Source organism: Equus caballus, chromosome 15 (assembly GCF_041296265.1).
Source record: "Equus caballus isolate H_3958 breed thoroughbred chromosome 15, TB-T2T, whole genome shotgun sequence".
Taxonomy (NCBI): domain Eukaryota; kingdom Metazoa; phylum Chordata; class Mammalia; order Perissodactyla; family Equidae; genus Equus; species Equus caballus.
Genome location: NC_091698.1, coordinates 105,992,418 through 106,013,642, shown reverse-complemented (window position 1 = coordinate 106,013,642; position 21,225 = coordinate 105,992,418). Strand labels below are relative to the sequence as shown.

Below are 21,225 nucleotides of genomic sequence, written 5' to 3'. Positions count from 1 at the left end.
ACGGCCTGAGCTGCGTGTCCATCTGCCGAGACTCACATCCCCCAATGGGTAAATCCGTCCCTTTTAGCATTCAGAGACAGTTTCCAGCATCCACGACTTGCTGGCAGTTCCAGAACACATCCAACCAGGAGCGTCCGCACTTAGGTCAGTGACATCCTTTGAGCCTGTTTACTGTTCACGTTAAAACGTTCCTCACGTTGCCCAGGTGACCGATTGAAAAGCTAAGGAGCATTATTCCTCAATGAAAACGACACCATTGCCCTGTATCCTCCATTTCAGAGAGATCCAGAGTGTTACCGGGGACATAAACTTGACGCATAGCTCTTCTCCCAGGCTCTTCTTACTAAGAATGCTGAGCCAGCTAGAGCTGAAGTTCCCCAAATTTGAGTTCAGAGTCAGATATTTTGCTGCAATAAGAATGTGCATCTCTCACTTCTTCTTCTTCTTTTTTTTTTTTTTTTTGGTGAGGAAGATTGTCCCTGAGCTAACGTCTGTGCCAATCTTCCTCTATTTTGTCTGTGGGAACAGCGCCACACAGCTTGATGAGAAGTGCATAGGTCCACGCCCAGGATCTGAACCCATGAACTAGGGACCACCAAAGCAGACTGCACAAACTTAACCTCTACGCCACCAGGCTGGGCCCTGTGTCAGTTTTTTCTTAATGTCTTATTCTAAAGCTGAGGCCTTCAAACGCGTGCAGCTGTGGCCTCAGGTGTAGATTGTGATCGTATTGTTGACGGGCATGGGGAATGACCCACTGCTAAGCCTCCGTGGGAAACAGCAGAATGGAGCACACTCCAGCCCACTGAACAGTCGTATAAGCTGCCTGGGCAAACTTGCATGACCTGAGAGAGCTGGAGCCCACAAAAGTGGTTGTGGAGGGAAGGGACAGCCAGCAAAGGCCTCTCTCTGTGGGGGCTGCACGGGGGCTGCCAAGATGCCCAGGTGCAGAGAAGGACACGTGCCCAAGGCATAAACCCTCAGTTGTCATCAGCCTGTCCCGGGACAAGAACAGCCAGCTGGCATGTGGGGCCCCAGGACAAGAGGCTGTCCACCTGGAGACCAGGCAGAGAGGTGGGAGGCACGGTGTTTTGAGGTGCAGCCTCCTGTAGCCGGGTGCCAGACAGATGTGTGTGTGTGTGTTTCTCTGGGCTTCCCATGCCTGCTTCTGTCAGAGCTGTTCCACGTTCATGTATTATCTTCCAAGTTACGTTCTGTTGGGAGAAATCCTGTACAACAGTTTTGAAGAATATCTACCCATCTACCTCCCTAGAGGCCAGGGTAACACAGTGGCTGGCAGAATCGGCTAGGGACTCAGGTAGGTGAGGGTGTAAGTCTTATTATTATCCTCTCTCCAGTTCCAAGTGGAGAAGTCTCAAATCCAAGGCAGTCGGCAGGACTGTGCTCTGAGGTTTTAGGAAAAAGTCTGTTTTCTTGCCTTCTCCACGTTCTAGAGCCCACCTGCGTTCCTTGGCTCGTGGCCCCTCCCTCCATCTTCAAGTTGTAACCTTGCATTTCTCTGACACTTCTTCCACAGTTACGTCTCCCTCTCCCGTCCCCCTCTTCCGCTTTTAAGGGCATCTTATGATTGCATTGGGCCCATTTGGATAATCCAAGATAGTATCTCCATTTTACAATCAACTGATTAGCAACCTTAATTCCATCAGCAACTTAATTCCTTTTGCTGTATAGCCAAAGATATTCCCAGGCTCTGGGGACTAGGATGCAGACACCTTTGGGGGCCATTTTCCCGTCTACCACAGAGTCTCGGGGAACTGACACAAATGCCAACACTGGCCTGCTGCTGCTGCGAGTTGTCACTTCGCTTGTCTCTGAGCTGAGAGTCTGTATCCTTGGCCAACACCAATGGAACTGTGGCAGACTCCCATGTTAGCTTGTGAGTTGTGCAAAGTCTCAGTCCTTGGTCAACACCCATGGAACCATGGTGGGCTCGCCAGCTAGCTGGTTAGCTCTGCAAAGTCTCAGTCCCCTCAAAGTTCATGACTTCACAGTATCCTTAGAAACCTGTTGGCCCACATGTATGGGGCTGGATAAAAACGAGACTAGTGGTGGTGAATAGGATGCAGCCTGTGCAGAAGCTGAAATATCATTATGTGCACCTGACATTTACACAATGTTATAAACAAATATGACCTCAATAAGATTTTTAAAAAGTTGGCAGTTCTCGTATACAACTATTTTATGTTTTACGTTATATGCCGTGTGCATTTGTGTGTACACCAGCTTGTTTCTAATGTATACGTTGTGTGCATGTGTAGTTTTTGTATATTAATATTGCCTCCGTCACTCATTGATTGTCAACCTGGTGCAAGATCCTTACTTTTCAATGAATTAAAGTCCTACCTGTAAAATGGGCATAATTGCAGCACCCATCTCTGAGGTTTTACAAGTCATGACTTAGGAAATGAAGTAATATGGGCGAGTGCTCAGCTCAGCCCCTGGCACATTATTGTCACTCAGTAAGGACTGTATATTCTTGGTTAGCATTAACAAACAAAAAATATAAATAACCCACTTAATCACAGCCAGCAGAACAACTGAGACACATGAGATTGTTTCCCCCCAGGGCCCAGCGTTGTGAACCACAAATCTAATCGTCACCGGGATGGGATTTCCTGCCAGTGCCTGGGCTCCACCTGGCCCCTGATGCTTCTGGGGTTCACGTTAGGGTTGAGTTCTCAGACGGGGCTCCTGGAGCCTCCACAATGCCACTCTGCAGGTGCCACCCAGGTGATGGCAGCTTTGTTGCAGAGGCCACCTCAGTCCTGCCCCTCCAGGGGTCCCTGGGACCTGAAATTCCAGTGGGCAGGTGGGCCTTAAAAACCCCTGATTAGTCCCCATGGTTGGAGCTGCTGGAACCTGACAGGCCCAGGCCCCCCCCCGCGTGAGAGGACAGGATGCCGGCTGGGGAGGGTGACTCGGGCGGCAGGCTCCCCAGGTTGCACTTTCCATCGGGGTGTTTTCCGTTCTCACCTCAAGCGGCTTTGTTGCTGTGTTCTGCTGTATGGTGAGTTGGTTCTCTGATTGGAGTGGAAAGAGCAGGGATCTGAGCTGGGTCACAGCCTCTGCACTGGTTGGCTCTGAGCCCTCGACAGGGCTGCACGCTCTCAGAACCCCACCTCATCCGTTGATGTCTCACTGGATTTTGATGAGAAGGCTTATGTTACCCGGTTGTTATGAGAATCAAATGAGTTCAGATACAGAAGTTTACAAAGTGCAGATATTGGCCATTCTCTTCATCGTTCAACATTGGTAGATTATCTATATTCACATCTTGCCCCCTCACTGAGTCCTGCCCTCCTGTGAGCGGGATGTCTACAAGCTCCAGCCTTGAGTTCCCCATGGAGCCTGGGACCTGGTAAGTACTCAATAAATGTCTGCTTAATTGACTAGCAATTAATTACAAAGAAACCGTAAGAGAATAATTGATTTTCTCTCTCCTCTTTGTGCCGTAGAAACCTCAACAAAAGGGAGATCATTTCTCCATCGCAGCTGCTGTCTTTTTCCAAACTCCCTGAGCCAACAAGCCGAGCTGTTTCCCGGGCGGCCGAGATAATGGAAACATCAGTGCAGGTGATGAGAAGGAGGGGCTACTTGAACCTTAAGCAAGCACAGCCTCCAACAGGTAAGGAGGTGGTGTCCCTCCCTGTCTGGGAGCAGCCACTCCACGGGCGGACCAGGTGGACCAGTTGACTGTCGAGGGCCAGGCGGGGGGTGGGCAGGAGTGTTTCTTCCTTGTCACCACATGGGGTGCAATTCTCTGCTCATCACAGGACAAATGCAGTTCTTTAAAATGCAGATCAAACAGTTACAATATTTCATTTTCCGTAGTCTGGGAAACGTTCCTCTGCTATTCAAATCGAATGTGGAAAACCAACTCAATCATCTAAGCATCCTGTTCCAAGATTTGATATAATTTAGGAGTTCTTCCATGGCCTCCCTACCGACCTGGTTAAAACTTGGGGAGCCCATTCGTAGAAGCCCTTTGAGGAAACACATTCACGTGGGAGGCGGCAGGTTACAGGGAGCGAAGGATGGCAACCCCAGCTTCTCACGAGTGGCCATTGCATCAGCAGACTTACTCGAGGCCTTTGAGAACCGATTTGCTCGTCTCTAAAGTGGGGGTGCTAACACTGGCCACTCACTCACGTGGCTGTCGACTGACCAAAATAAAGTCAAGGATCAAGTTGCGTTAGATCTAAAGCACACTGTCGATATAAGATATTGAGATGATAATGATTGCAATCAAAAGGTGTATTTGTAAGTCCTATGATAGGACCAGAAAACAAGATTTCTGTTTTAATGAGCTTAGACAGACTTTTTCAGTGTGGTGCCGTGAGCTACTTGGTCTCTGAGTTCTTTCCTTCTAACCAGCTATAGATTAACTTAGTGCTGATTTACTAAGCCTTTAGAATAAGAGATTCAGCTGAACCAGAATTAACTAGAATTCTCAGATACTAAACTTAACAGTTAAGTTTAATTGATTTTTATAAAAACCAAACATTCACTTGAAACGGTTTTTCTTCCAAATCATACAGTTGAAAATGTTTCTAAGGGTTCTTGGCCCACCGTCCTGCTTGGTGTAAGCTAGGGCTCTGGTAGAGATGACCTCTGCTGTTAGAGAGTGTCGCAGGTCATCTGGTTCGTGCTGTAGAATCACAATGACCATTGCTCAGGCCTGTGGGTGTGGGTATCTAGGGAGATTAGGCTGATGGGTTTGGTGTGGGCCATGATGTAGAACAGAAGAACCCCATAATTTAAGACGTTTTCTGTTATTTCCTTTACCAACATGGCCAATCCAGAAAATTCAGAATGTAAGAAAAGTAAAAGGATCCGAATGATTCCAAGCATGTCATCGCCAAGCAACATCCACCGTTAAATGTCAGTGCCTTTCCTTCCAGGCTGTTTCCTAGCACTGGTTTTGTTTATTAACATGGCTGTGATGGCGCGGTTCTTTTTAATGCACTTTGTTCGTTATATTTTCTCATCTGTTTGAGTATTTGAGAATCTGTACTCATCTATTTAAGGAAAGCATAGTCCTCCTTTACCTGAACGCAAATTGTAGGCTAAGGTTTATTTACCTGTTCATGTGGAGCCATCCAACCAAGATCGTTCAGTGGACAGTAATTATTAAGAGGCTAGTTTTGTTTCTCTCCAATTTGAAAATGGAACTCACTCCTTCCAGTGTTTTTCTAGCAAATGTCTCAGTTTCATTGGTATCTGGTTAATCAGTTTTATGGCCTTATCTTTGAAGATTCACACAAACCATCCTGGAGAAAGAACCAATGATTCCTTCTACTAACCGACAAGAAAGCAGAACTTGCTTTGATTTCTTGAATAAATAGCAGCAGAATTGGCGCACACACACACACACGACTATTTTCTGGGCTCTAATCTAGAAAGATTTACAAGAAGAGAACCAAAAATCAATACGAAGGAAAAAAGAAGGGTTTTGTAGACGGACAGATGAATACTGTTAGTAAACATGACTGAGGCAGGGTTGTGGTGGGGAGAGGTAAATACTACGTATTCACTGTCTTCTGAAACCATGGGCTGTGGCCAGACACACTGCCTCAGCTGTGCGGTTGTGACAAACTGACATTTGGAGACGTCCCTGGGGGACTGTCGTGGCTCAGAGAAATGGCTTATCTCTGGGGGGCTCAGAACTCTTAGAGTTGCTTTTCTGAGAGATCACAGAGCAAAAATAAATTTTAAAAACTCACATTCTTAGCAATAAGGAGGCTCAAGGGAATTAAATGGGAGCGCAACTGACTTAAAGGGGAAGGAAGAGCTGCCTGCGAAGAATGACGTGGGTGACTAGGAATCCCAGCGCAGCCCCGGAGCCCCCTCTGAGACGGGGTTCGAAGGCCTGCTTCATGAGGCGGATTTGTTAGGGCAGAAGAGGGCTCATGCTTTGACGTTTCCCTCAGATGCTCTGTCAGAAGACCTCCTGAACGTGATTGCGAACATGTCCGGATGCCTGCCTCACATGCTGCCCCCCAAGTGTCCGCGCACCTGCCTGGCAGACCGATACAGGCTGATCACTGGCGCGTGCAACAACAGGTACTCTCTCCGGTGGTCTTGATCTCCTCGTGAGAGCTGGATTTGAGTGTGACTGGACGCTGTCAGGGGTGGGGCTCTGTAGACCACGTGTGAATCTTTTCCTGCCTCTGAGCTCCCAATTCCTCGTGCTCTGACTACCTCACTGCATCTGCAGGAGTCCACCGGACACCACGCTGGCCTGGCACTGCCCAGCCCGTTCCACAGCAGTGTGAGCAAGCGACGCAGCCCCGGGACAGAACAGTCCATGGTGAGGGATGGGGAAAGAGTCAAAAAAATAAGAAATTTAAGATGATGCCAAGTGACGTGAAGAAAATATAGCAGAGTAACATGATAGAAAGGATAGGGCGGGACCACAGAGACTCAGTGCTGTAAGGAGCCCCCCCGAGCTGTGGGCAGGAGCCGAGACCAGGATTGCAAGGATGACCATGTAGCGGAGGGCTTCCTTCAGGCCACAGAGGGCACGGCTGGTTTCACAGTGTGAGGATGGGCCGAATGGGAGAGGCCGTGACTCAACTTGGAATGAAGACCAACTCAGGTGCTGAAAATATAGAGAGATATACATAAATATATAAATGAGTGAGTGGCAGCCATTTTTTCCTGAGCCTGCCTCCCCCCAACCCCGGCAAGGGCAACTGACTCAGCTTCCCCCAATGTCTTCTCTGTGCCTCCACTGTGTCTGGATGATGTGGCCAGTGCTGCGGCAAACGCCTTGTGTGGTAGCAAGCGAGGCATCCCCGTTTTACATCAAGACTCTGCTCTTCTGCCACTTTTTCCCAAGGCTTGTCCTCGGGTTCCCGCACAGCCCGTGTTCTCATGCATGAGTGTGTGCGTGCATGCTGCATCTGTCCTTTTAAAAAAATGTGGATCTCTAACCATAAAGATGTTAGAAAAGCACACACATGTGCTGTCAAGTTCTGGCTGTAGATGGAATTGTGACGCCCTCTGTGGGTCACACAGGCATTCTAGGCTCCTGTTTCACATGAATGGGAATAGCACTTACCTGGCAGCGTTGTGTCTTTTTTGAGAGATAATGTTTCTAAAACTCCTAGCACGTAGTCTACAACTCCACTACAGTAAGTGTTGTGACGAAATCACTGGACAAATTCTAGACCTCTTGGGTCTTGGCCCAAGGCATTAGCCACAGAGGGTCAGAAACGTAATTCCGTGTGCCTTTCCTGTGAGCGCACTGGGGAAGGGCTCCTGCAGTCAAGCAGCCATTATTTAATTAAACTTTGGCTGTGATTTCTTCTCGTTATAGCACAATTTTTCATAGGGTAGGCATAATATCAAGTCAGCAACGAGCACTAATACACCTGGCTCCTCACCATCTTATGCCCTCATCAGATGGACGGAGACTACAGAGGATGTTTCCAGCCACACAGTGACACACACAGCCCGTGACTTGAGTCGTCTCTCTGGTACCCAGGCTTGCCAAATGCACATCCTGCGCAGACATACAGGGAAATGGAATCAGCATTGCAAGCTGTAGGGCGAGATCCTACCGAGGGCCAAAATGCCCATTTTCTTTACAAAGTAATTCTGCACTAAACCTCTTACTTGGGGTAAACTTCTGTCCTTCAAAACTCATAAATTCATAGAGAAAATGATCAACTCTGAAAGTAAAATTTCATATATGCATTTAAATTACTGTCAGGAGCCCCAAATCTACCCGGGTTTAGTACCTAATTTGGAGTATATATAATTTGGTGTATAATTCTCCATTATCAATTTGCCCCAAAATGGTCACAAATCCAAAGTAAGTGTTGTCTCTGTCATTCAAATATCTTGTGGGTGTATGTATACCTCACAGTTGATGACTGACCGTACAATTTCCTTTTTCTCTAGAAATTTGCGTTGTAATCATAGTTGCACTTTTTTTCTCATTTGTGTTTTGATCTAATTTGTGAAATTTTCAGTGGAGTGAAACCTTGCAGAGCTTTCCTGGAAGGAAACTCAACATAGTCTAGCTTTTGGAAACATCTGCGTGTTTAAACTTAAACTGCTTGAAACAATAGCTCTTAAACAACAAGTATGTGGCTGGTGAGAGCTGAGGCTGCACTTTAAAATTTAGAGACGGCACCAAGATGTCAGTTAGTAATGTTGACAGTTGAACTGAAAAAAAACCAAAAACAAAACAACGCCCTTGACTGGGGTGGGCAGTCCCTGAGGCCCAAGGATGCTCGGTAGTCTTTAAGGGAAAGTGGGTGGACCTGATGCTGTTTCTAATACTAAATATCTCAGAACATAAAGTGAGTACAAATGACATCAGAATAAATAAGCTTTTCAGAGTTTTTGGAAAATGCTGAGTGCGTACCAGTTCTAGAAGAACACTTCCACCTCCGAGAGGTTTCCGATGTCTCCCTCATTGACGGGCAATGACACGTCCCGCCTCACAGACTGACTGGTTTGAATTGCCTCCAGCCCAGTGGCTCCAGCCAGAGACCCGGTAAACAATGAGTTGAGCTTTCTTGCACTTCAAGGCCACCTGACAGGGCATTAGGCATCTTTGGGAAACCAAATTCATTCCTGGGGGCTATCAGCTGCTGCTGCAGGGTGTCATACTCCTGTGGGGCCGCACATCCTTACTAAGCAGCGCTGTCCTCATTCACATCCTCATCACTTTCAGGGATGCGCGAAAAGGATGCACTCACAGAAGTCAGAAGCTGACTTCAGTTGTTTTCTCCTGGCACATAATTAACTTCAACAATTTTCTCCCAGGATGTAACAACATATGACCTTGTGCTTCTCTTCAGGGGAGGCACAAATTCACGGTTCTAAGTGTTCCCACGTCAGCAGCTGGAAGGACCCATGTTGACTGGAGTCTCCCAGTGTCAGTCCTGAGCTGGACATCCAAGCTGTCTTCAAGCTGGAACTGTAGAGTTGCCATTCTCTCTAGAATTCAGGGCATCCTTAAGTCTGTAGTGACTGGTGCCTAGGAGAGAGGAGCTAGTGTTTGAAACAAATCACAGTAACTTGGAGCCACTGTGGAGGCACAGACATCTGTCTCCCTTGCAAAACTCTCCTCCAGAAATGTTTCTATTCATTTATTTGTGTCAGCTTTATGGCCACTTTTCCAATGCTCTCATTAATCCAGATCTAATAAGGGAATAAGACGGTGCTAAAAGTCCATCCCACTGGGGCCGGGATTCTTCCAACACAAGTGAGCAACGTCGGAGAGCGATGCCTCAGAGCCTGGAGGAGGGCCATGCACGGTGGCCACGAGTCCCCGGCCAGCACTGGACGCAGCTGTGGGCGTTTATCACGCTCTCTCCTGGTCCTGCTGCACTGGCTAGGTCTCTGATCATGCAGGTTAAGAGCACAGACTCGCGGGATGTTGTAGAAACACGTGAGTGCTTCAGGCTGCCATGACATCCTGGCGAGCTGCCGAAACGTGGAAGTCTGCCAGCAAAAAGAGAGACCATCGCCCAAGAAGTGAGGGTGACATTCTATCATCGTTCATGAGGGAAACAGCACCTCCCCCAGGAGCTATGGAGTCTCAGTAAAGACACACCAACTGTAAGGATTCTGGACGCTCCATGAAAGCACAGTCCGGTCCCCCCATGCTGGCTGACTGCAGCTAATTCAATGCATTGCTGTCCCCTGGAGTTTTGCAGATTGAGCTGCTTTGGGGTGCTGGAGATCAACGAGGTGTTATCAGTAGACTTCTTCCCCACGTGCTGTCCCTCCAGACACACGAAGTAACGTCGCTGCCTGCTGCCACGGGTCATCCTTGACCGGTTCCCGGGTGACACAGCAGTGATGTGAGCGACAGCAGCAGAGAGTCCATTTTCTGTGTGCCAGGAAGCCTGTGGTGCATTGGCAGACCTGCAGATGGAAAGGAACTCTCCCTGTCCTGTGTGTCGCCACGGCCAGGACTGAGCCTTTGGACGCGTGGACTCTGTGGCTCGGATCCGACACAGTCCTAGGAGCACACGACCCCTCTCGTTCTCACGCAGAGCACCCGGCCAGTCTCATTTCTTTAAGAGTGATCAGTACACGTTGTGTCTAGGATGGTGATAATAATTTAGGGTCAAAACAAACCAACTAACTTTTAAATACATCTATTTCCAACACTCCAAAAGTTTTTAAAATTACTCAGCTTGCCATGATTCCTGCAGACTTCACTCCCTGCATGTTCTAAGTCTACACATCAGAAGCATGAAGGAATTTTAAAACGTCTGGATCCCCATCTTTTCCAACTCAAATGATTCTGCCACGTGACCTCGCATGCCCCACGCCAGGTGTGCACTGCAGGGCCCACACGCGCAGCCTCGCTCCTTTCTGTTGCGATGACTCTGCAGCCACCACACAGACGGCCAGTTGTCGGTTATTCCCAAATGGATTTGTTCACAAATTCCAATGGAACACGGATACCATAGCAACTTTGTGCCCAAAATAATCCATTCAAAAAAAACAAAACAACTTCTTCTCTAACAGAAAATTCCCCCTATTTTTTTGCTCTGTGAACTGATAGTTCCATTCTAATTTGTCTATCCTTTTTTTCAAATGTAGGGTATTTTAAGATGGAAAGTCTTTTATTTTCTCCTTTTACATATTCCTTTCCTTTTACATACGCCCCATAGATAATTTATTCTTATACAAGTGTTATGTATCCATTTATTTCATACATTTATATATTTTTATCAAATATCTATATATTTACATATTAATATATTTATTTTATATATTTTACATATTTGTATTTTCTAAATTGAAATTTCACATTTAGAAGAATTCCAGAAAGCACAAGGATCCAAGGGTTAACTGTTTTCTTCAAGATTGAGATCGTCTTACAGCTCTTATTAGGACACCATTGATCGAATCAGCATAAATATTACAAATATTGATAATCAGTTATTAATATAGAAGTGAATTTTCATTGGAATTAATGTATTGATGAGATGGATGGACGCGTCGGCTAGCTCACGGGTCAGTTGGGTGCACATTGCCTGTGGCCAAGGGACGGCGCCTCCCGGTTGCCTGAGACAGTCCCTGTGCACGCCTGTTACCCCGACACCGTGATGCGTTGTTAGGAGTGCTCCTTTTTCCACACTGGATGATGAATTACACGGTCAACGGCAATCCCATGCCTGTCATCCACTCTGCAGATGTGCCGGCTCAGAAACACCGCTGGTGTGGACAGGTCTCGGGAACAGAAGGAGTTTTGCTGCAGTAATGGAGCCTGCCTCTCAGGACCCTTCTGAGATACACAAGAGAATGAACACATAACGAGCTATCATTGAAATTACTTCTGTTGATCCATCAGCAAACAACTCAGGCAGGCTGTCCTTCAGTTTTTTTTAACAAAAATTGGAAAGCACTTGATTTACATAAGGATTAGTTACCAACCATTAGTCTTTCATTTTCTCAATTTCTGGAAAATTTTCCGGGACATATCAAATGAGGCTTTATTGTGCCTGTGCCTTTTACTTAGAGGCACATCCTTAACATGACATGCTCAGAAGTAGTTTGTAAAATCAAAATATTATTAAACGCAGCTTTGCTTTGTCATGTACTTTATATTTTTATCAAAATATATTTCGACCAATAGAATAAAACTTCAGCCCAGTCTCTTTATGGAAAACATTCCCATTTACCCTAACTGCCTGGGTCCATTCTCACTGTCAAATCCATCAACCAAATATGACTTTCTAAGAGAAATCTTAGAAAAAGCCTGACATTTTTAATTCAAATAAATGTGTTAATACATGCTCCCTTGAGAGTCAGCTCACGTCTGAATTTAGAACATTCCAGAAAGTCCCAAAGGGCCCTGTTTCTAGCAGGAACTGGTCCTAAAGATAAATATATATGACAGGAAAAGGCACAACCCCTGGATGGTTTATGGTGCCTTGATTAAAGGATGTTAACACAGCACGATTTCAAATTGTCTCTTTGATGGAAGCCCCAGAAGGCTCTGTCCTCCGGGGAAGGGCCCCACTGCACACCCCACAGGAGGCGAGACTGGCCAATGGAAAGGGAAGTTGTGCAGGGGCATTGATGGGCAGGACGCCTCAAATTCAGGTGCATTTTCCGGCAGAGCAGAGAGTGCTCTGGAACGAGGAGCTTTGGAAGTTGATGTTCTTGAGACGCTCCACGTCCATATACCCCTAGGGGAACCTCTGGGTACCCCCGGGTTGTGCACCCCACCTGGAGACCACTCTTGAAGCCCTGGGTCTCTGGGAAGCCAGCTGTCTCTATTTTCCTTGAGAATGGTTTATTACATTGGGACTGCTGCTTCCTTCCTCCCCATCTCATATGTGCCTCCACGTCTGTTTCCACAGAGACCATCCCAGGTGGGGAGCCTCCAACACAGCCCTGGCGAGATGGCTGCCTCCAGCCTATGAAGACGGCATCAGCGAGCCCAGAGGCTGGAACCCCCACTTCCTGTACAACGGGTTTCCTCTGCCCTCGGTCAGTACCTCGGAACGCTGCTTAAACTGGGTCGGAACTAGGTCCCCATGATGCTAACAATCTCCCATCGCCCCGGGGGAGACCAGCCCTTCACTGAGCTCTGGGTCAACCCGGCAGGCTCTGTACCGCGCACTTACATGATGCCTTTGGACCCTCACTCTCCTGTGAACTGGGGAGTCACCATCTTACCTCACAGCTCAGGGACTGAGGCCCTGAATGACTGAGGTCACTGAGCTGGTGAGTGGGACAGTGCAGGTTTAAATTTGGTTTCCTCTAACTCTCTGGTCTTCACAATCACTTCAGTGTTTTCAAATAAATTCCTTTACGAATTCCATAAATTCCTTTGCACAAACTAATGATGCCACTTTACTCCCAGAGGTGAATTATTTGCTAAGCAGACTTATACCCAATCTACTGATCAATTTGGTAAAAACAAATGGGTATTTTCCCCCCAATTTGACTACTTGCTCTAATGAATGGGCCAGTCTCTTTCCTCCTGTCCTACATTTGACAACAGAATTCTTCAGGAATTCCATGCTCTGTTCAGCCAAAAGAATCTCAGGATGAGAAGTCAGGATCTGAGATCAGATAATAGCCCATCCCAAAGTTCCCCCATGGAAACAAACAACTCCACCCGGACAGCTTTTCAGATGGCCGTTTGGTAAGAGGACAAGCATTCCTCAAAGCTGGGAGGACCAGGGTAGCGCTGGGTGCTGTGGGACGGACGTGTGGAAGGCTCAGTGCTCCCCGATGCCCAGCACCAGCTATTTTGGGTTCTCCCTTCACCCCTAACTTGCTGGAAGTCACTTAACCTCTCAGCCTCAATTCCACTGTCCCTAAAACGGGGTAATAGTGCCTTACCTATCCTGTGCTGGATGCTAGACCAGTTCAACTCTAAGTATTACAAGAATATGATTCTATAAACCTCTATTTGCTCAGAATTATATAACTTTTTAGAAAAATCAGAGCTCAAGTATCTTTAAATGTAGACTGTATTAGTTTCTTACTCCTGCTGTAACAAATTACCACGATTTTAGTGGTTTAAAACTACACTAATTTATTATCGTCCAGTTCAGTGGGTCGAAAGTCCGATGTGGGTCTCACTGGGCTGAAGCCCCGGTGTCAGCAGGGCTGGTTCCTCCTGGAGGCTCCTGGGGAGAATCCTTTTCCTTGACTTTTCCAGCTCCTAGAGGCACCCACATTCCTGGGCTCACAGCCTCCTCCTCCAAAGCCAGCAGCATTGCATCTCTCTGTGCCTCCCTTCCAAAACCTCATCTTCCGTGACTACAGTCAAGAAAGTTCTCTGAGGCCAGTCAGGTGGCATAGTGGTTAAGCTCACATGCTCCACTTTGGTGGCCTGGGGTTCACAGATTCAGATCTTGGGTGAGGACCTAGGACTGCTGGCCAAGCCACACTTTGGTGGCATCCCACATAAAACAGAGGAAGATTGGCACAGATGTTAGCTCAGTGCCAATCTTACTCGGCAAAAAAAAAAAAAAAACAAAAAAACTCCGATTTTAAGGACCATGTGATTAGATGGGATCCACTTGGAAGTCCAGGATAATCTCCCTATCTCAAGGTCTTTATAGGAACCACATCTGCAAAGTCCCCTTTGTGTCAAGTAATATGTTCTCGGTTTCCAGTGATTGGTGTATGGACATCTTTGGGGGGGCCATTATTCTGCCTACTGAGACTAAGCAATGGAGTGACTCTGCTCACCGTGATCTGAGCCAATTAATCACAACGAGTTGGAGATGAAGAAAGGAAGTTTAATTAGATTAGCCAGCTAATTGGAAGATGGGTGACTAATATCTCAGAAACCCACCTCCAAGGACTCTAGAATCTTGAGGCAGTTATACAGGGGACATGGGCAATAAGGAGAGGTCCAGGGATGTTGGTCTCCAAGCATCACATTGTTCCGTTCTTCCATCAACTGTGACGGACGCCTTGTAGGTGTGTTTCCCACCTGTGGTCAGCCTGTTCTTGGAGAGAAACTCATAGAACAGAGTTTTAATTTATCAGGTCTTTGGGGAGCACGCACGCAAGTGGAGGCCATAAGTCAGGAGGGCACGTGAATGTTTCAGAGTACGTGCAAAGCAGCGAGTAGTCACACAGACCGCTCGCCTTTTTAGCCATTAACATAACAAGATGGCCTCACTGATGCTCACTTACGCTACCACCGTCCACCCTCTGACCCTGAAAGATTCATATCCATTCCACATGCAAAATGTATTTACCCCATCCCAAGGCCCCCAAAAGTCTCAGCCTATTACAGCATCAATTCAAAGTCCAAAATCTGATCTAAATCTCAGCATGTTAAGAGTCCCAAATCTCATCACCTAAATAATCTACATCAGGTATGGGGGAGGCTCTTAGTAAGACCCCTTTTGGGGCAAAATTCCTCTCCTTTTGGACCTGTGAAACTAGAAAACTGTTGTTTGCTGCCAAAATATGCTGGTAGGACAGGCACAGGACAACAGCTGCAGACATCCTGTTTCAGAAAGGAGGACACGGAAGGAAAGAAGAAATCACTGATCCCAAACAACTTTGAAATCAGGCCAGGCAAACTCCGTTAGGTTTCAGGGCCTGGGAACCACCCTCTGTGACTTGAAGCTCCACCCTCTGAGTCATGGGCTATATGGCACTAATGGCTAGTTGTTTAATCAATGACTCAGAATTTAATCCCCAAAGCACAGCAACATGTTTACATCCATTTACAGATGAGGACACTAAGGCCCAGAGCAGTTAACTGAGAGGGCCTGGATGACCACAAACCAGTGCGGCATTCGGAGCACAGCCTGGGTGTCTGTCTTCCCACCACAACCCCAGGGACTTCACCTTCCACGAGCACCAGCTGTCCTCTGCACCAGCACCTGTTAAAAAGCAAAGCTGCCTGTTATTTTAATCTCAAGACAAGTTTATTCAGGAATAGCCAAAAGAATTGCAATCTGGGACATGCGTGCTTTGGCAAACTGTAGGCAAACCCATAGAACAGAGGGGAACTGCCTTTATATAGAAAAGGGGGAGAGGGCGGGGCTGTTCTAAAGGAAAGACCATTGGGGGAGAGAAACACATCAGGGCTGGAACGCCTTCTCATTGGCTGGGCTGTGGCGTTTCTCATTGGCTGAGCAGCACTGTTTCTCATTGGCTGAGCTGTTGCCAGGTGGGGAGACCAATCTTCCTTCAGTGCTAAAGTAGTTATGCTTCCTGTGGGGATGCAGGCGTCTGCCTTTTCCCGTTTGTTGAAATGGAGGACGTCTGATGGGCTGGGTGCTCCCCTGCAGGCCTCCTGACCCAGTTTAGCTGAGGTCTCTCTTCCTTTTTTTTTTTTTTTAATATATTTTTTTATTGAGTTATTGATAGGTTACAATCTTGTGAAATTTCAGTTGTACATTAATGTTTGTCAGTCATGTTGTAGGTGCACCACTTCACCCTTTGTGCCCACCCCGCACCCCACCTTTCCCCTGGTATCCACTAAACTGTTCTTGGTCCATAATTTTAAATTCTTGAGGTCTCTGTTCTTAACTTGCATGCACCGCACCATGACGTGCAGGCGCCCTGGCCCCTGAGCGAGCCCCACAAATGACCGCACTCCAAGTGCCATGTCTCTCTCAGTGCTCCCCACTCAGACAGGTGGTCTCTGGCACCCAGGTCCGGGAGGTGACCAGACAAGTCATTCAAGTCTCCAACGAGGCCGTTACAGAGGACGACCAGTATTCCGACCTCCTGACAGCGTGGGGCCAGTACATCGACCACGACATCGCCTTCACGCCCCAGAGCACCAGCAGAGCCGCCTTCCGGGGCGGTGCTGACTGCCAGCTGACATGCGAGACCCGAAGCCCCTGCTTCCCCATACAGGTCAGAGGTTAAGCTTCTCAATTTCTACCATGAAACCAATAGATGCATTAAAAAAGTCAAGCAGAAAGGCGTAAGATAAAACGTCCGAGTCCCGGTTTGTCCTGTTGGGGGGAGGGGGGAGGCAACAACCTCCACGAATTTCCTATGCACATATGTGCATGTGACATACATACGTGTGTGCACAGGCTTTATTTATGTACCTGTGTCCTGCATTGCTCTGAACCTGGGTCACTCGGCAATAATTCTTGCGCTTCTCTCCATATCATTAAGTGGACAGAAATTGGATTGTTTTATGATTTCTTAACATCCCATTGAGTATGCATTACAACTCATTTAACCGGTTCACTTATTAATGAGCATTTAAGTTGTTTCCACTTTGTTGTTGTTGTTACACTGTCATAAATGAAGCAAAGAACATATTCCAACCTAAACCTCCGCGCACACGTGCATGCCTAACAGACAAGTCACTGGGGACAGAGTGGCAGCTCTTGAGCAGGTGCAGTAAAATTTGGATAGATACTGCAAAGTTGTTCCACATTAATATGGCTCTGATTGCCCCTCTTACCAGCAGGGAGAGAGACAGTCCAGGCAGGATTTTTAATTACTTCTCTTTGGAAAACACCTTTGAAGCTGACAAGGGCTGCTTTCTACCTACCAGCAAAGACTGTTCCGGGCTCAGGCGCTCACTAGCCTTCGTTCCATAAACCCTCCCCAAGCAGCTGCTCCGCTGGCTGTGCCCTGGCTAGGAAGGCGGCCCCCTGGAAGAGGCGTGCGCTGGGCGAGCCAGACGCACAACCAGCGGTTACCATAGTCCGAGCATCTGCAGAGCAGGCCCCAATAGGTGAGGCACGTAAATAAAGTAGAACGAAAGGAAGAATTTGGGGAAAGGAGAAACGAGCACCCCGACGGTGCATCAGTCATAGCAAGCTGCACCCCAACCCTGTCTAAGCCCCCGACCCGGGGAGGAGCGGGGCGCTGGCTTGAACTGGCGGCAGGTGGCAGGACTGGACACTGGCGGAGACGGTGGAGCTTCTGGTGTCTTTACGAAGGTGCCCCGGCCCCCGGGCTGACCTGTGTCCCCTCTCCCGGCAGCTCCCCGCCGCCGACGCCTCGCTGACCGCGGGCCCTGCCTGTCTGCCCTTCTACCGCTCCTCCGCCGCCTGCGGCACCGGCACCCAGGGCGCCCTCTTCGGCAACGTGTCCTCGGCACACCCGCGGCAGCAGATGAACGGGCTGACCTCCTTCCTTGACGCGTCCACCGTGTACGGCAGCTCGCCGGCCTCGGAGAAGCTGCTGCGAAACTGGACCAGCGCCGAGGGGCTGCTGCGGGTCAACACGCGCCACCAGGACGCGGGCCGCGCGTACCTGCCCTTCGTGCCGCCGCCCACGCCCTCGGCCTGCGCCCCCGAGCCCGGCGCCGACCCCGCGGCCCGTGCGCCCTGTTTCCTGGCCGGGGACGGCCGCGCCAGCGAGATCCCCTCCCTGGCGGCCGTGCACACGCTGTGGCTGCGCGAGCACAACCGCCTGGCCGCGGCGCTCAAGGCCCTCAACGCGCACTGGAGCGCCGACACCGCCTACCAGGAGGCGCGCAAGATCGTGGGCGCCCTGCACCAGGTGCGAGCAAGGGCATCCGGGGCGCACTGCGTGGGCGCCCGCAAAGCCTTCAGGGGTTACGCAGCCCGCTGCGGGAGGACTCGGTGCTAGCTCCTTTGTGGCAGCTGCTCCTCCCCTGTAGGGGGGCGGTGAGGATGATCAACAATGGCCACAGCTACTCAGCGAGTCCCGGCTCATTTCCTCCAGGGCTCTCCAGGCGCCCAGACTGTTCCAAGGGTTTTATGGATTTTAGCCGTTTAATCCTCAAAGCAGCCCTTTGAGCTGGGTGTCCACCAATGGTTTTGATATTTTTATGTTTTAGAAACAATGGAGAAAATGCAGAGGAAAACAATCTGTGTGGGATCTGGGGACTAGCGAGGTAAACTGAGTCTGTGGTGATGAATTTTGACATTGAGTCAGAGGAGCGGGGACGGGGTTTGGGGGTGGCCATTTCTCAGTCGTGTGGTGGTGGAGAAAACGCCTGTGGGGTTGGGTCACCGCCGTCACTGCTCTCTCAGGGCCGTTTGGGGAATGAGGGGGTTGCTTACGCTGATGGTCCCCACGCCTGTGTCGGTGCTCCAGGCCCTGCCTGGGCACTAGGCGTCCCTCTGTCCTCACAAGGACCCTGTTCGTCCCGTGCTAGGAGGAGGAGGTAGGGTCTTGTCCAGGTTCACAGTGACCTGGTGATGGCATGGGCTGTCCTGGGCACAGCCCGGCTTTCCCGCCTTTGGTCCACCATGGCCCAGGCAGCCAGGGTCCGACCCCAGGTCCCAGAGCCCGGCTGTGCCAGGTCACCCTGTAGATGCTGGGGAGCCAGGAGCCCCAGTTCCTCTGCGCTCCAGGCGAGGCTGGTCTGCAGGCCGGTGCTGGCGATTCTTCTCCAGCCACACAAAGATTTCACGTTTTAACACCCGTGTGTGTGAAGAGAGCATCAGCTGAGGCTGAGTATGTGTGTGGGGAAATCGGGGTGATGGATCACTCTCCCTTTCCCGGTTGCTACTCCCCAGTGTGTTGTGTGTTTTTGGGTATTTTGTTAGGATCCGTCTGTGCCCTTCCCCGAATGGGGGCTCCAAGGAGCCAGGGTTTTGTTGGTCTAATTCTTTCCCAGCACCTGGAAAAAGTGGGCCGGGCACAAAGCAGGCGCTGCCGGAATATATGTCGACTTTATGAATGAAGCCGTGATCCCAAGAATAATCCCGGGCCCTGCCCAGCTGTCCCCCGAGAGCCAGGATTTTGTTTCAACGTCATCAGAGGAGGAAGAGTGTCAGCAGCTCAGGGCCTGGGATGCGCTGCTGGATCACAGGTCTGCCGGCCTGTGCCCAGAGAGGGGCCACGGCTTTCAGGTGCCCTGTCTCTGCCCAGCATGGTTCTGGTGGCTGAGGGTGAGCTTCACTTGCTGCATTGCCCTGGACTTGTTAATGGGAGAGGGCGTGGCTCTGGAGGTCCCGGGGTCCTGGCTGCCATGGGAGAGCTGCCGTCCATCTGCTGTCCATCTGCCGTCCATCTGCCGGCTCTTCCCAGTCGGTAAATAACCATGGTCAGTAGGAAAGTGCCCTGGTGCTGCATACCACCAGTTCCGCTGTTTTCTGCTTTTTTAAAGCATTAATACTCTTTTCTTCTTAGTTTTGCATTTCACCTTCAGTTTTCTTTTTGCATTTTTTCCAGCCAATAGCTTCTCCTTAGTGTTTTTTCCAAATATCTTTGAAACCTTAAAATGACGAGCAGCTGTGTGCAACGTGTCTCTAAAACCACAGCCGAGACTTCGAGCTGTGTTTGAAAGAGCCACGGTGGCTGGGAGACTGTTGCTCTCCTTTCCCTGGTTTTACTGACCCACCGTTTGGTAACCTTAGGATCTGAAGCTCTCCTCCTGAAAAGCATTAGGTAATTAAAAAGGATATCAGGGCAAACTTTAAAAAGAGAGAGAGCGTCAACCCACCCAGCCCCTCCTCCTGAGAGCCCGCCGTGGCCAGCGTGACACAGGGCTCGGCTCTCTGCTCCTGGTCCTCCCAACCAGCCAGAAGCAGGAGGCCCAGCCTCAGGACAAGGAAGCCCCTTCTCCGTCTCCTGCCTCTGTCCAGCCTCACAGCTGCCCCACATCTCTGAAGGCCCAACCCCCACCCCACCCTCCATGAAGATCTTTGCTCTGGATTCATTCGTAGAGAACTGACTGAGGTATCCACTTGGCCCCCGGAACGGCGGTCCTCTGCTGGGGTGCCTGCCTGGGGTCTCCCTCTGCGCCTGCTCCTCGAGGCCGGCATCATCTCAGGACGGTTACAGAGGATGTGCTCAGGAAAATATGCCCTTGGTGGCCTCAGGTCCCACAGGTCCCCAATTCCATAAGCCCTACCTCCTGCCACTAAGATGGAAGCTCTCACACTTACACAATCCCTAAGTTAATCTAGTGTGATACACAGAACACAGAATCAGAGGCTCACTTTGACAGGACCCGTGTCCTACAGACCGGCAGAAGGTGAGAGAGGAAAGACGCCAGCACAGGTGTGAGGGCAGAGGAGGGACGGGAGTTCTGGCCCAGTCTGAGTGCGGTCCGGCGATGCCGAGTGGTGGCCTGCAAGGGAGCAGGTGAGGGCCTTCGGTTTGGATGTTGTGTATCCCCAGGTATCAGAGAGCAGAGCCGGCTCCCAGAGAACAGCCTTCATTTCCCCAGAACCACAGGGGCCAGAAGAGGCTTTAACTAGGAGGCCAGGCCAGACCCAGAGGGGCAGACCTCCCTGTGGAGGCCTGTCTGGAGGAGGGCGGGTCCTCAGGGAGGGGAGGACCGTCAGCTGAGCTCAGCTGTGGGTCTTGGCTGCACCTGACGAGCCTGTCTTGAGGTCAATTACTCTTCCCAAAGAGAGAGAGAGACCGATAAAGATGGACGATGGGCTCCTTTGCCGGTGCCGGGAAGATTCGAGAAAGGATATCCTTCGGTAGGAGCTTTTGCCTCCCTGGCCCCTGGTGCCCTGGATGTCCGTGGACAAGGTCTACATGCCTCTATCCAGACGTGAGCTGCGGTGGCTCCAGCCCCCGGGCCCACCTTTCCAGGCAGCCAGGCCCTGCCTCCAGGCAGACCATGTCCAGGTGGTTCCCACTCCAGGGTTGCCTCCAGGACACAGCAAACCTGGACCCCCAGCTCACCCGGAGCAGTCAGCCCACTGAGCAGCCCTCGGTACATGCTGGAGAACGCCCATCTCTGGGGAGCCAACCCTGCACTGGTTATACCAGACCACCCCGGCACTTTGGAGAGAATGTGACTGACTTTTTTGCAGGGAGCAGGCTAGC

The 21,225-nt window shown here is 49.8% G+C and overlaps 1 protein-coding gene across 1 annotated transcript in view; it reads left to right on the top strand.

Annotated features, from left to right (window-relative positions):
- The window catches only part of TPO (thyroid peroxidase), a 70,821-nt gene that overhangs the window by 10,650 nt on the left and 38,946 nt on the right, over positions 1-21,225 (top strand). Inside the window, exons 4-8 of the mRNA XM_070236806.1 lie at positions 3,477-3,646; positions 5,952-6,084; positions 12,366-12,495; positions 16,147-16,353; positions 17,446-17,967. Of these exons, the coding sequence (XP_070092907.1) occupies positions 3,477-3,646; positions 5,952-6,084; positions 12,366-12,495; positions 16,147-16,353; positions 17,446-17,967 (1,162 nt within the window). The remainder of the gene's footprint in view (positions 1-3,476; positions 3,647-5,951; positions 6,085-12,365; positions 12,496-16,146; positions 16,354-17,445; positions 17,968-21,225) is intronic.